The following is a 14,763-nucleotide window of genomic DNA, read 5'->3' as shown; positions in this document are numbered from 1 at the left end:
CGATGGCAGCAGCAGTAGCAAGGATTGGCGGCAGCACTCACCAAGAAGGAGCCGAGCAGGAGTGGCGCTGGACGGCGATGGCTGAACCTGCGGCGACGGCAGCAGCGATTGGGGTGATGGCGGCTAGGGCTTGTAGCAGCTGCAGGGTTATGGATCTCTTCCCCTTTTCTTTTTTTTTTTTCAGTTGGTTAAATAGATATTCTGATGAATATCGAACGGCCCACATTGATTTAATCCCTGGGAGTTCGTTCAGACTCCGATTACTATAAACTTATAGTCTACTTTGCACTACTCAGCGAGCTCTACGCATCCACTATTCCTGATCACCTATTCGAACAACAATCAAAAAGTTGAATTTTTGCGTGTTTGTTCTAATATTTCCCAAATACACTAATTCGAAACTCGTGATATTACAGTTGCCACAATATTTTCTCATAAATTAAAGACCACACGGTTTAAATAATTTTAGTTTATAGTTTATATGTTGAAGGGTAATTAGATGAAATCAAAACCAACATTTAAAACAAACCCAAACAAATTATTGACAAAGACAAGTTCAGAATCGAGTAGAAGAATATTTTAAGGAAGAGTAGCACGCCTCCTCGTAGCTATATATTGGCAACAGAAGCACTGGAGGCATCATGGTCTGATGAGGCTAAAGCAGAGTTGGTGATGAAGTTATGGTCAGGCAACGGTGCATTACGCTCCAGGACATCCATTGCCTGCTGCATGGTCGGCCGATCTCGAGTCTCAAAGGCAGAGCACAAGAGCCCCAAGACGATGACACGCTCCATCTTCCTCCTTTCAGAGTCACCACCAAACTCTAGCCTTGTGTCTGCAGCCTTGACAACATCACCTTTGCTTCGGTACAGGCCGCAGATCTGCTCCCTGGACTTGCCCGTGCACGTGATCTCCAGCAGAACAATGCCGAAGCTGTACACATCTGAGGGGCAGTCGATCCTGACCTTGCCATGTTTCTTGCACTGTGGATCCATGTAATCTATCGGTCCTGCGGCAGTTGTCAATACATACCCTTCCACCGTGCCTACTACAGTTGTTTTCGCGATCCTTGACAAACCAAAGTCAGCAAGCTTGGCATTGAAATTCTCATCTAGGAGTATATTGCACGGCTTAATATCTCTGTGAAGGATGCATGGCTTGCAGTCGTGATGTAGGTAGAATAGAGCCGAGCCAATATCCTTGGCTATTTTGTACCTGATCATCGTATCAATCGGATACAATCAATTAGCTAGATATATTGATAGACATATGCATGCTTAATTAGTTCCTAACTGTCGCAATTTAACTAGTATTAATTACTCTGTACTCATTTATTTACTTTAACTAAAATATCCTGCACTGTAGCTTGGGTATCGACACAGCGTTTAATATGTTCAAAAAAAAATAACAATAACAAATCTAATATCTTGGTATCGTTTTCATACATCAAATTTTAATATGTTTTCATCCATCAAAGATACAAGATTTTAATGTGTTGGAAACTCGTGAAAATCGTATCTAAAAGTTTCATAAATTCATGAAAAAATACTAGAGATAAGTGTACATATGAAATACATTCCCACCAAGTCTTAAGTCCAAACTTTATTTGAGAGAAACAAAAATGACAAATTTAAGGTCAATAGTGTCATGTTATGTTACTGTTGACCTGAAATTTGTCTTCTTTTTTAATTTCAAATAAAGTTAAGATTTGGTGAGAATGTATTTCAAATATACACCTATCTCTAACATTTTTTTTAAAGAATTTATAAAATTTTTAAGTATGATTTTCACGTGGTTTTAACATTTAGCTTGTTTTCACCTGTTATGTCCTGGGATTGACCATACATATTGTACAACGATATCTATTTGAGTATGAAAATAGTAATTAACATACCTCGTACGCCATGACTGTACTTCTGTTACCTTGCTCTCGTGCAAGTACTCGTGGAGGTTGCCATTTTTCATCAATTCGTAGACAAGGAAAAGCTCCTTCTTCTCCATACTCCAGCACCAGCCACACAAGAAATGGAGGATGTTCCAGCTATGTCCCCGGATGCACCAACCGTAGAACTTAACAAGATTCTTGTGCCTGGCTTCGCTGATGGTGGTGACTTCGCTGAAGAAGTCCTTGTGTCCTACGTTGAGCTCTTTCACGATTTTCTTCACAGCAACATCACGGTGCAACTCCTGTAGGTACCCACGGTAGACCTTACCAAATGCACCCTCCCCGAGCTTGTAAACGTCGGAGAAATTTTTTGTCGCGGTAGCCAAATCGCGGTACTCGAACCTCCTGGCGCCGGCTGTTCCCTTGCGAAAGAAATTTAGGACCCTTTTCCATTTCCAACAAGACAGCAAGAACCACAACGCTAGAGCCAACGCAACAACTCCTCCTATTATTAATCCTCCAAGAAGGCCTGGTATTTTGTTTCGCTCTACAAGCAAATCATCGTCAAATTTCATCAGTCTCTCTCAGAAATTTTCTTCACTACTAGAAATTAATCTCCAGGTTCCCTAGAAAAAATTTATACTCGAGAAAGGGCATTAAACCGTAGGAAGTTTGTTCCCCTAGAGAGATTCGTAGGAAACAATTCCAAGGGAAAACAATGTGCGGGGAAATAGAAAGTGCCTTATGTTTTCTTTTGTAAAACCATCGGGATACAAAGGTTCCCATGGAAGGAATTGGGATGGTAGGGAACATTGTGTATAACATGGCATGGCAATCTTAGCTAGTTACAATAATTAACCAGAATAAGTTCAACTTATATAATTAAGATTGCTAATCTTTCCAGCTGAAAAGTGCTATAAGCAATCATGCATTCATCACATAGTTACAGTTCAAATGTTCCTAGAATTTGCTTGTGACAACAAAATTCCACAAAAGCTATCCAACCTTAAATTGATGTTCATCCATCGTTGCCACCAAAATACAGCAAGAACTATCCAGCCAATGGATTGAATAATTATATAGTGCATATGCTTTTCAATGGATTGAATAATTATTATATAGGTACTTACCTTTGTGAATTCGCGCAAGGGTGGAGTTGAAGGTCCATGACATTATCTGATGGAGCTCCCTACATGAGCCGGTGGCGGCCGAGAACCCGACGGCCACCTCCGGCGGGAGCAACGTTTGAATCTCTGGAAGCTGTGTGCTCACCTGAACGGGCTTCGTCGGGGATGGATCGTTTTTGTCGTCCAACCACCACAGGGAAGCAACCAGCATCCGTGTGCGGTTGTCGAAGGTGATGTCGGCCGTCATGATCCCGTGGAGGCTGAAGTTGGGCAACAGTGTAGTGTTGATGGACATCTGGACGGAGCTGATGTCGATGCCGATGTGGTCGTTGCTTCCCTTGGGATCGAATGAGTTATTGTATGTGTCAAACTCGACGGCGATGAACCGGTCTGCGCCCAAGGCGGTGGTCTTGCCATCTGCGGCAGGGCCAGCGATGAGCCCGAGGCTGCCGCCGGATGAGCTCGGCGGCAGCACTGACGGGTAACTGGCGAGGAAGAAAGCCATGCCATCCCCTTTGCAGCGGTCGGACCTGATGATGGCGAAGGTGAACCTGGTGGAGAAGCTGGCCACCACCGTGGTGGCGTTGTCGTAGAGATGCACCGGCTGAGCGTACGACATCCGGCCTTTGCATCCCACCATGCTGCAGGTGAGATTGACCAGCCCGTCTCTCGGCGGGGTCGCGTCGCCCTCGAATTTGAGGTCTGCTTCTTGGTTGTAGGTGGATGGGTTGGAGAAGTTGAAGGAGAAGGACACCGCCGGCGAGTCAGCTGCTGCGATTGAGAAAACCAAGGCGACGGCCACGAGGAGGAGTTGGGGCGTGCCGATCCCCATTGCTGCTTCTTCAGGGTGCATCATTGCCACCACCACCAGTTACCTAGCTGCTAGCCAATTAAGTATATATTAATTGTCAGCCGCGCTGAGGGTATGCTTGTTACTAGTATATACAGGGGAATAATCTATTACTCCACCTTGCTAGATGTTACACCATCTAATAAGGAAACAATATTGCCGTCGTTAAAAGCAACCAGGTTAATAAGGTCAGTAAATATTTGTAAGTTGATCTCACAGTAATATGTTCTAGTATTAATTTGAAATATCATGCAAGAAAATTGAGATTATGCCATCATCAAAAGTGTGTTTCGTCAAAATGACATTCCAAATATAGCCTTCGTTAAATCACCATCTGATACTTGTTGGAGCCTCTGCCTTATGTTGGGCTCTATGGTTGAGCAGAAATGATAGGGTTTTTGATAAATCACCATCTGTTTCCTATATGCAGATAATTTTCAGGGCAACATATTGGCTCCGGCAGTGGGCACAATTAAAGAAGTGTGATGAAGATGGAGAGTTCCTGATTGTTGCATGTTGTAGGCTTGAAACGACGGTTATGCAACTTTTTTTCAATTATGGATGGAGATTTACCAATAGAATGGAATAGTGTTCTCATTGTCCTGTTCGGTTTTCTTCTATTTTGGTTTCGTGTGTTTCGCTTTATTTTGGACTACATTCTTTTAGAGTGCTAGATTGTAATAATTGGATGTAGCTCTTTTGAGCAATATAACCTTCGTTAACTTGCCACTCTCAACTGGGGCATCATCGCTATGATATTTTATCGGACAAAAGTACCTTTCTACCCTAGCTTCTTGTCTTCGTCCAGCTCCGACCATCCCCTCCGGCTCCTCCACGCAATGTCTCCACCGTGCTTTCCGCCTCTGCTCTGGCCCTTTTCTTTCCTTCTCCGTTGCTCTCTCTGCACAGCCCTTCCTGCTTCTCACCTCAACCACTGTGCTGGCCCTCGAGGAAACCACAACGAGTGGTGGAAGCTCCATGACGACGAGGTCAGCGGTTGCGCCATGGCACGGCGACCATGCACCACCGGCCAAGCCAACATCGCTTCCTCCTTGCACGTTCATGCCGCACCTCCTTCGTCCTTCCCTGGAGCTCGACGGCGACAAGGCCGGCGGCTGCGCTGTGACGACCAGCTGTGTATCTTCCTCCCGCAGCACGCTGTGTGCTCCCCTCCTCGTCTTCCTGCTCGTCGTCGAATGGTGGACTCCATAAGGGATTCATGTGGCCGTGTGTTGTCGAGGGACACGGATTGACAGCGGCTCCCATGTTCCCCACCATCGCCTGGTGAGCAGATATGGTATGGGGACAGAGGAAGTTGTGGAAGAAGAAGTCTGTAACAACCTGTTAAATCTAATATTTGGCACAGTTCTTTAGTGGATTCGGTTAGGGAAAGAAATGATTGGTAGATGGAAATTTATGTAGACACAGCTGAATTCAAGGAAGAATCATGAAGACCATGGAAGACAGTTTCATATTTTTAGTATTTTCCTTAAATATGCAGGATTAGCTATTTTCCTTTTCTGGTTAGGAAATCTTGTCTCATGTCCGATTTGGACTTGTACAAACCTGAGGGTATAAATATGGACACTCGGGGCCTTTGTAATCAATCTCCTCATATGAATACAATGATATTTCAGTACATCGTCACCCTAGTCGCAGTTTTGACGGTTCTTGCCCCCGACTAAGGCTGCATCGGTTAAGTTCAATCTCAGGTGAAGGGGTAAGTCCTACCACCCCGTAATCGTATCGGCTCAATTAGAACTTACTCGAGTTTTGCTCGATATTCTTATTAGTCTTTATGGTCATCGGTTTATCATGATATATCGGCTTTGGCTAAGGTTGCATCGCTTCAATCTCCTGGCCCTATCTGATATATCCATACCATTTGTTTAGATCTATCAACTAAATAGTTTTTTCTTATTATCTTCAATCTTATACTGTGTCGGTTAGGTCTGATCTATTAGATTGCTTCTAATATGTTTAATTCTACTAAGTCAATAGGTTTTATGCAACGTTCATCGGAGTTCTAGCTGATGAGTTATCTTGTTGTAATTTCCGAGTGTTACTTTGACTCATACTCAAACTTGTATACTCACTAATGAAATCTCTCTTTATCAAGTTCTCTTATAATGTCTCGGTTCAGTCCAATCTACCAAGATTGTCTTTCATAAATAACGGTTTATTAATTGTTGCAGGCATGCCACGAGGGCCTTCGAGTGGGTCTGCCGAAACCACTAAAACCACGAAGTATCAACTGAGTCCGAGGGATGCGCTAGGGGTGAAGCCCTAGGGCAAAGCGCTTGGGAGAAGCTGAATGACAAAGACCGGAGGGCCGAGCACCAAGTCCACTATCTCGAAGAGCCATCACCATGGGCGAGAGCCATACAGCGAAGCAGGAGGGTTTCGCACGAGTTAGAAGCAGCTTCGGCAGTGGGCTTGGGAGACACTATGGCCCATGGAGGCTTTTCGCCGCTAATGGGCTGGCCCAAGTAGTTCGCTTAAGGGCCCATAAATGCAAAGGACATTGTGTGCCCTCGCTAATATCCCTATCATAAGGGTATCTATGTAAATTGCCCTGTACGAACTAAACCCTGGAGGGTATGAGCTTGTACTAAGACTATAAATAGCCCCCTTAGGCTATGTAATGGGGGATCCCAAAAAATTTTACCAATTAATACATTGCTTTTACTATTCCAACAACCTGTTGAGTGAACCACGTCCTTCGACGTGACGCCTGTCCGTGGGGAACCCAAGGTGAAACCACTGATGCCAACAAAGAAAACCGTGAAAGGGAGAGTTGCACCTAGGCGTAAGGAGGGTGACGTTGAAAAGGGAGTGGAGCTTCTGGCGTCGAAGCCGGTGCACTTGTGTGGGAGGAACTGTTGACGAGATGTCGTTTCTCGAAGTTGTGACCGTACCGTTCTCGTTCTTAACAGTGACTGGGCCTGTCGAGATCGGCGTAATGGTGTAGATTGGAAATACGATAGATCGGACTTGGGTCCACACCAGCGATGTCGAGGTAGAAGCTCCTTGATTGGCGCTGGTGTTGACGTTGTTGTCGGGATGGCTTGAAATCATATTGGCAGAACCTTGAGCATCAAGTTCCCCTACCTGGCGCGCCACTGTCGACGGGCAATAACCGTAAATCGGATAATTGGGGTATTAGGGTACGTTGGTACGAGGATCTACGTGATACGACATGAAGAAAACACAGAGACAAGGATTATACTGGTTCAGGCCTCTTATCAGGTAATAGCCCTAGTCCAGTTTGTATGGGATTAATATAGAAATTTCGGTCATCTAAAACTGGAGACCGATCGATCTTGAAAAATAATGAAGACCAAGAAATTCGGTCTCGATCGGTTATGACTGAAATTTCGGAAGGTCCAAAATAATCAGGCCAAGACCCTAATAAGTTCTAGATAAAAAAAATATACACATAAAAAACACATTAAAAAATCACGAATCGACTCTTTTCACTATCGTGGCTCACAAATCAAAGAATGTCGGAGGCTAAAATTGGGCCAAATTTTGGTTTAATTGGGTTGTTGGACCTTAATAGATCTATTGGATCAAAATTAAGTTATCTCGGTCTATTGGGTTAACCGAAGCTACTAACTAAATTGACCAAACAAAATTCGGTCTTTCAACCCCTGAGACCGAACCAGTGACCAAATTTCTCGATCTCGGTTTTTTGAGTTCTGTTTTTGGGGATCTTTTTCTGCCCAACGGGCCACCCCTACGGGGCACCGTGTCGTGCGGGATGGGGGGTACGGCCTCTGTCCCAACGCGGTGCCCGAATTGTTCCTCTGTGTGTGTTTCATAGTTTTGTGGGCCGAGGACGTCGTGCCTTCTGCCAGACACACATGCTTTTTGCCCTCTGTCCTCTTCGGCAACTCTCCACCGAGACCTGTGACCGATCGAGACCATAGGTCACGGTGGAGTATTGTTCATGATCTTAGAAGAAGTTTAGGTTGTGTTCGTTGTGGCTAGTTGGGAACACAGAGCTAACCTAGCTCCAAGTGTGTCCACGTTATATAAAGGAGATTTAACAGCTAACCTGTGTAAGAAGTAGTAGTTGTTGGCAACTTTTTGTGACAAGTTGACAAGCACGATCGCACCACCTAAATGCCTTGCGGTGATCCCAGAGTCACCAACCACCTCAATTTAGCCAAAGCTAAATCAAGATAGGTTTTGATAAACTAAACCGGCTAGCGGAGCCGATCTAGATAGAATGATAGATAACTACCCGTCTTAGTTCCATCACCTTGGCTTAGTTCCATCAGCTATCTCTACTTCCTCCAACGGATCGACCGATGTAAGCCCTTGACCAAGCTTCTCTACTTCATCAAAATCTTCAATAGTTTCACCAATATCGTTCTTTGTAGACCGATATTCTTGCACGCTCTTTTGCAACCACTCTAAATTAGCTTATTTACTCATTATGCAAAGTAATATGACCTAGCCGTGCTAAACTAGCCGGCTTTATAGAGATAGGTATAAATTTGCCATTGGAGATACTAATGAAATCATAGCTAGAAAGATCCATCCCCGATAAGCATTGAATATTCCCATGACACCACTTAAATGTTGCATCGGCCATTGCAACCTCGACCGATGTATCCGCTTGAACAATTTCAATATCATCGCCGTCCCAATGAATTAAACATTGATGCAAGGTAGAAGGCACACAACAATTGGCATGGATCCAACAATGACCCAAAATAACATTGTAGTTACCTTACACATCGACGATGAAGAAAGCGATTGGCAACGTCTTGTTTCCCATGGTAAGCTACACCGAAAAGATACATTTTGCCTCCGTTGGTTCAACATTGGAGCCATTGAGAATCATGTTAGTCTTCTTCAACTCATCATCTCCACACCCCAACTTCTTGAACAACGAGTACGGCATCAAATTCACGGCAGCACCTCCATCCACCAACATCCTAGAGACCGGCTTCCCATCAATATGACCTTTGAGATAAAGAGGCTTCATATGACGGTTTGAGTCATCGGGCTTCTCAAAAACCACATCTTTAGCAACTTCGGCTTCATCCATAGCACAAAACTCCATTGGCAACATACACACCATGTTAACATCCATGTTTTCCTTTGGAGATGGTTTGTCCTTAGCAACTGATCGTTCTTCCTTCTTCTTTTGTACAACAATCAATTCTTCACCCTCTATGGATTTACGCCTCCACACCTTTGTAGACGGTGGTCGCAACTCATTGAACCTTCTATCCCTCCGCTCTTCGGCCTATCTCTCTTTTAATTCTTGGGCCCAAAGACGTTGCAACCTCCTCTTTTGGGTAGCCGTCAAATCCTTAGGCATCCAACTTGGTTTCGGCTCTCTTCCAGGAGGTAAATAATGCCCTCTGTTGATTTTATTCGAAGATGACAAAGCCCCCGAGCTACCCTTTGTAAATCTCCTATCAAACCGGCGCTGGAGCCCGGTCAGACCGAGCGAAGACCTTCGGTCAGACCGGCCAAAAGCGCCGGTCAGACCGACCTGTGGCCGACGGTCAGACCGGTCTGATGGCCCGGTCACACCGGCCGTAGGGCCTCGGTCAGACTAGCCAGAGGGCTTGGTCAGACCAGCCGATTGTGATGAATTGGTCCCGTCTTCGAATTTGTTGCTTGAGGACTCCCCAACTTCATCTCTAGAGGGTATTGGCACATCATGAGACCCACTTTGATAGTAATCACTTCCGAAGTCCTAGTCTCCACTTTGGCGCGCTTTCCTTCTCTCTTTCCTTCATTGACCCGGTTTTTAGCACAAAACCGGCCATTATGTGGTGAAAACAAACACTCATGAGCTGGCCTCCTTGGTCCTCCCCATCCTTGATTGTATTGCATTGGAGGCATATGATTGAACATTGGCGGTGTTGACCCCATGGCATATAGTAAGGAAAAGGATAACCCGGCGACGGTATTGGATAAGGCCTCCATGATATGTCTTGAGAATGATGATATGTAGGTGATTCCGATCGTCTTGGTGAATGACCAAATCGCTCCCTAGGAGTTGATCTTGGTCTTTTTCCTTTATTACGAACTTTCTCACCACTTTGCTTGTCATACTTATACAAAAGCACATCGAAGGTCACCTTAGTCTTCTTAGGAGCTTTAGAACTTGAAACTTCACTCCTATTCTCCTTCCAAACACCAACCTCCGGATTCTTTGGCACCATCATCTTTGGCCTAGGCTCTCTAATGATCACTCCTTTCCCTTTAGTAGATTCGGCTTTCTCCGGCCGAATCAATACCTTCTTATCATTGAAATTAATTGTATTCACCGGAAAAGGATCATGATCAAGCTTCATCTTGGAACCATCGTAAATTTCAATCGTCCTTCATCTATGGCCGATTGAACCTATCGTCGAAACACATTCCAATCATTAGTAGAATGAGAATGAGAATCATCCCATTTACAATAAGCTCGACGCTTCAATTCCTCTTGAGATGGTATGACATGGCCTTTAGGTAATCTAATTTTTTTTTGGCAAAGGATAATCAAAAATCTTATCACATTTGGCCACGTCAAAACTATACTTAACCTCACTTTGCCGATATTTACGAGGAGTCAGAGTTAAATTAGAACAAACAGAGGGCTTATTTTTGTTAGTCCGTGACCACTCAGCAACGTACATATCATGACCACCCTCATCATCAGAATCACTAGCCTCAGGGTAATCAATCAAATTAACATTAGGCCTTTTCTCATAGGGTCTAACAAATTTCTTACTATCCTTAACCCGGCTTTCTTGAGCCAGAGCTTTTTGCATGAGTTGACTAATCATTCTTTAATAGGAGCAATTAAACCATTAAAAGCAAGATCAGCCAAATCTCTATCAGTTATATTCAAGCTATAACATCGGTTTCTAACATCCCTAAATCTCTTAACATAATCAACGACAGATTCATTGTATTTTTGCCTAACCGATGTCAAATCACTTAGCCTAAGTTCAGTTCCACCAGTATATAAATAATCATGAAATCTTTGTTCTAATTGAGGCCAAGTATGAATAGAATTTGCTGGTAAAGAAGTAAACAATGTAAAAGCAGTACCGGACAAAGATAAAGAAAACAAGCGCAATTTAAAAGTATCAGAACTACTAGCCTCTCCACATTGCACTAAGAATTAACCTACATGTTCCCATGTGGTCCTACTATCCTCACCACTAAATTTGATAAATTTAGGAACTCTATAGCCATGAGGATATGGGATATTGTCATAATAATCAAGATACGGCTTTTGGTAAACCTTAGCACGATTCCTAGCTTCAATCCCGAATTTATCTCTAATGATGCCACTAATCAATTGCTCCATATTCTCAGGCCTATGTTGATTTGGTGGTGGGTTTGGCGGCCTAATAGGTTGTGGTTGCGGCGCAATATAATTATATTGGCCATATCTAGTGTCATGAGGATATCCCATAGTAGGATCATTGTAATCATTAGGGATATGTGGGGGAACTAGAGGACTAATAGTAGATACAAGGGGATCATGTGCTCGAACATGGTATAAAAGCCCGGTGTTTGTCATTGGATCTACCCCCTGTATTGGGATTATTGCGCCGATCTAACCGGTCCAAGGCCAGTCTGACCGGCATCCAGAGGCACAGTCAGACCGGTTTGGGGTCCGGTCTGACCGCCGGGAGGAAACCCAGTCTGACCGGCGGCAAACTCGCGTTGTGTGGCCATCTGGCCCGGTCGGACCGACTGAGTGTGCAGCCCATCCCTCGCCGGTTGTTTGCATACTTTCCCCATCGGTTTTGCTATAAATTTGATCTACAAGGGGTTTGCTAGCACTGGTAGAGGCTTTATCTTTGGATGAAAAATCGGCTAAGAAAGAATTGAATTTATTCCTCAAATAATCATCACAACGAGATTCAAACAATGCGTCTAATTTAGAATTTAAAGCAGCAATGGATGAATCTATTGTACTCGCTACATGTTTTTGGATAGGGATTGATACCTCTTCAGTACTTACCACATCAAAATTAGGTTTAGGGAATGGTACAGGCTTGATAATTACACCTTGGCGAGTCCTGGTGCATGTTTTCATCAGTGCCTCCTGTGTAACCGCCTTAATGTACTCCTCCATGGCCTTGCGTGCTTCCCCATCAAGATCCTCCAATGAGATTGGCATGATATTGGATGGTTCCACCTCCGCCTTGGTCGAAGTTGAGTTGACGTTGAGCAGATTTCCCCAGCGGAGTCGCCAAAAATTGTGTTGACAACTTTTTGTGATAAGTTGACAAGCACGATTGCAGCACCTAAACGCCTTGCGGTGATCTCAGAGTCGCCAACCACCTCAATCTAGCCAAAGCTAAATCAAGATGGGTTTTGATAAACTAAACCGGCTAGCGGAGCCGATCTAGATAGAATGATAGATAACTACCCGTCTCGTGGGTGTAGACCCCCGATTTTGGAAATCGGAAATCTTCTGTGTTTATCCGTATCAATCGTTGGATCAGTATTTGGTACACACATACATAGTTGAATCACAACATATCACGAATGAATTCAGGCTAGAAGAGTTAAATACTTACATTAGAGCTAGGTAGGCTAACAACTATCAGAGAACAACAGCGGAAGACAAAATAATATAAGGGCTCAGTTGACATGCCACAGGCAGTCGATTGGGGAACGAGACCTAGAACAAGACCGCACTCTGATCATCTTGTTGGATACGCAAGCGTACCGACAAGGGCTTCTCTTCAACACTCTCCTAAAAGATGTATAAATAGCAAGAGTGAGTACCAACCGTACTCAGCAAGCCACCACAACAACAATGCATATGATAGAGGGTATTCAAGGAATGGCCACGGTTCTTTTGCACAAAGCAAGTTTTGCAATTCTTTTCACAAGCCTAAGACCTAGCATAGACTGATCAAAATTTAGTACCAGTGTTCACATTAAATAACGATGGTTCTGTCCACCATCCATTGCGATCTCAAGGATAGCTTCCCGCCATTGAGTAGTCATAATTTTCTGAGGACGTCCACCTTCCCTCCTCTCAGGAAGTGGCTCTATCAGCATAAAAATCATCATGCAATATCCCATCCCACACAAGTTAAGAATTCAGAGTCTAGCCAAGTATAATACACGTCCCGGTGCTCAATATCCGTGAGCACGGTTATTTGAATAGATTTTGTTTACTCACACTGCAGTGAATGTACACTTTACCCGCACTCCACGACTGCCCAACACATGAGCCTCGTCCCAACACATGAGACGCGTCACGGCAAAACCTTTCGATAACCTCGCATTGGCAGTACCCGCTCCATGAACTTTGCATCCTCATACACTCTAGGCGTGCATGTTTCTAGCAGTGTGAGGAGTTCTGGCACTCCCGGGGAAGAAGTCTCACACACACAATAAGTTCTCTCTCAAACTCTCATGGCAGTCCAACCGGTGGCGACACCGATGTAGGGCACGCCTCACGGCCCTACCTCAACGGCGGCCCCACCGTAGCGCACCTGCCTCACTTAATGTGAAACCACTATGCATGGATACTGCCTCCGCTCAGCTATCTACACCGCTAGATCTATACCCATACAAGAAGTGCGGTTATACGGGGATTGTTTCATGCTTAACTTCATGGCTCGGTCCTTAATTGACCAGGGACGGCACTAGCCTTTTCCGCATACCACCCAAATCCACCTAAATCCTTAACCCAAAAGAAAATTGTTGGGGTTGTACCAAGGTTTGCTCATATTACTCGTGTTTGCTAATGGATTCCAATCGTGGTAATGGTTATGATTTATAACTAGTATTTTCCTATACATCCATTAATTTAAAACATCACTATAATTAGTTTATGTGGTTGCGATAGTGACAAAACATATTAAAGATAATTATGCTATTGTACAATATCCACTTTTATTTATTGGCACACTATTTAGGTTAACTATTATCTAATCATTTGATATTAATTAATTTATAATTATAAATATATTTTATTAAATAGTGAATTATATACCATTGGAAAGCTTATGAATTTAGATGAATTTATGTTCAAGTTTCACTCAAATCCGAGTTAAAATGAATAAATTATACTAGTGTAAAGATTCAAATTTGAATTAATCCGAGAAATTGTAAAATGGCACTGTTGATAATTCATTTATTTTTAATCCGAAATATATCCTTATCCCTAACAGCTGCTGACTGTGGGGTTAAAGCTTTGGATTTCCTTTCACAGGATTAATTTTCTAAAGGGAAATAGGATGGAGCTAATGACAAATGGGGCCCGGTTGGAACTCTCTCTCTCGTTCTTCTCTATCGTCTTCAACCTCCAGCCGAGGCAGCAAGCGCACAAACGCTGGCTGGGGTGGGGCGGACTCGGCCGGGGATGGCTCGGTGTCGGACAGGGGTAATGCGGCGACCTCCCACCGGCGACCAAGGCACATGGCGGCGCGTGGACGGCAGTCAAGCCAAGGACCGCCATGGTTCCGAGCTCGGGAGTTTTCTGGGCTAGGGCGATAGAGAGGGTTTCCGGCCAAATTGATGGGCGTGGGAGCGTCTACAGGGTATGGGGATTTCATTTTACTAACTAAATGGGAAGGAGGGGCTTCGGGATGGCTTGTCCACGGTGAGCTCGCCGACGGCGAAACGGTGGCCGGATCGGCACGGCTACGGTTGCTAGTTTCTATGGTACTAGGAGAGGCCGGAGGAGGAGCGAGGACTTACCGAGGGATGAAGGAACGACGAAGTTCGATGTCGCGGTGGTGGAGTGGAGAAGAAGATGCAGCATGCACGCAAGGTGTTCGACGAAATGTTTTTAAGGGAGTAGAAGAGGCTATAGGGGCGGACGAGTTCGTGGGTGCTCTGTGGGGCCTTTTATAGGTGAGGCGGAGGGTTTGTGCTGGAAGCTCGAATGGATAAGCTCCGAT

At 44.4% G+C, this 14,763-nt stretch overlaps 1 protein-coding gene across 1 annotated transcript; it reads right to left on the bottom strand.

Annotated features, from left to right (window-relative positions):
• Positions 1–608: 608 nt before the first annotated feature.
• Positions 609–3,844, bottom strand: LOC127770160 (L-type lectin-domain containing receptor kinase IX.1-like). The gene is made up of 3 exons (XM_052295828.1): positions 3,016–3,844; positions 1,895–2,432; positions 609–1,215 (listed from the first exon to the last, which is right to left on the bottom strand). The coding sequence occupies exons 1-3, from the start codon at positions 3,842–3,844 to the stop codon at positions 609–611; spliced, it is 1,974 nt and encodes a 657-aa protein (XP_052151788.1).
• Between the last annotated feature and the right edge of the window lie 10,919 nt (positions 3,845–14,763).

Source organism: Oryza glaberrima, chromosome 4, assembly GCF_000147395.1.
Source record: "Oryza glaberrima chromosome 4, OglaRS2, whole genome shotgun sequence".
NCBI lineage: Eukaryota > Viridiplantae > Streptophyta > Magnoliopsida > Poales > Poaceae > Oryza > Oryza glaberrima.
Note: the sequence above shows the minus strand (reverse complement) of the source record. Positions and strands in the feature narration are given on the sequence as shown.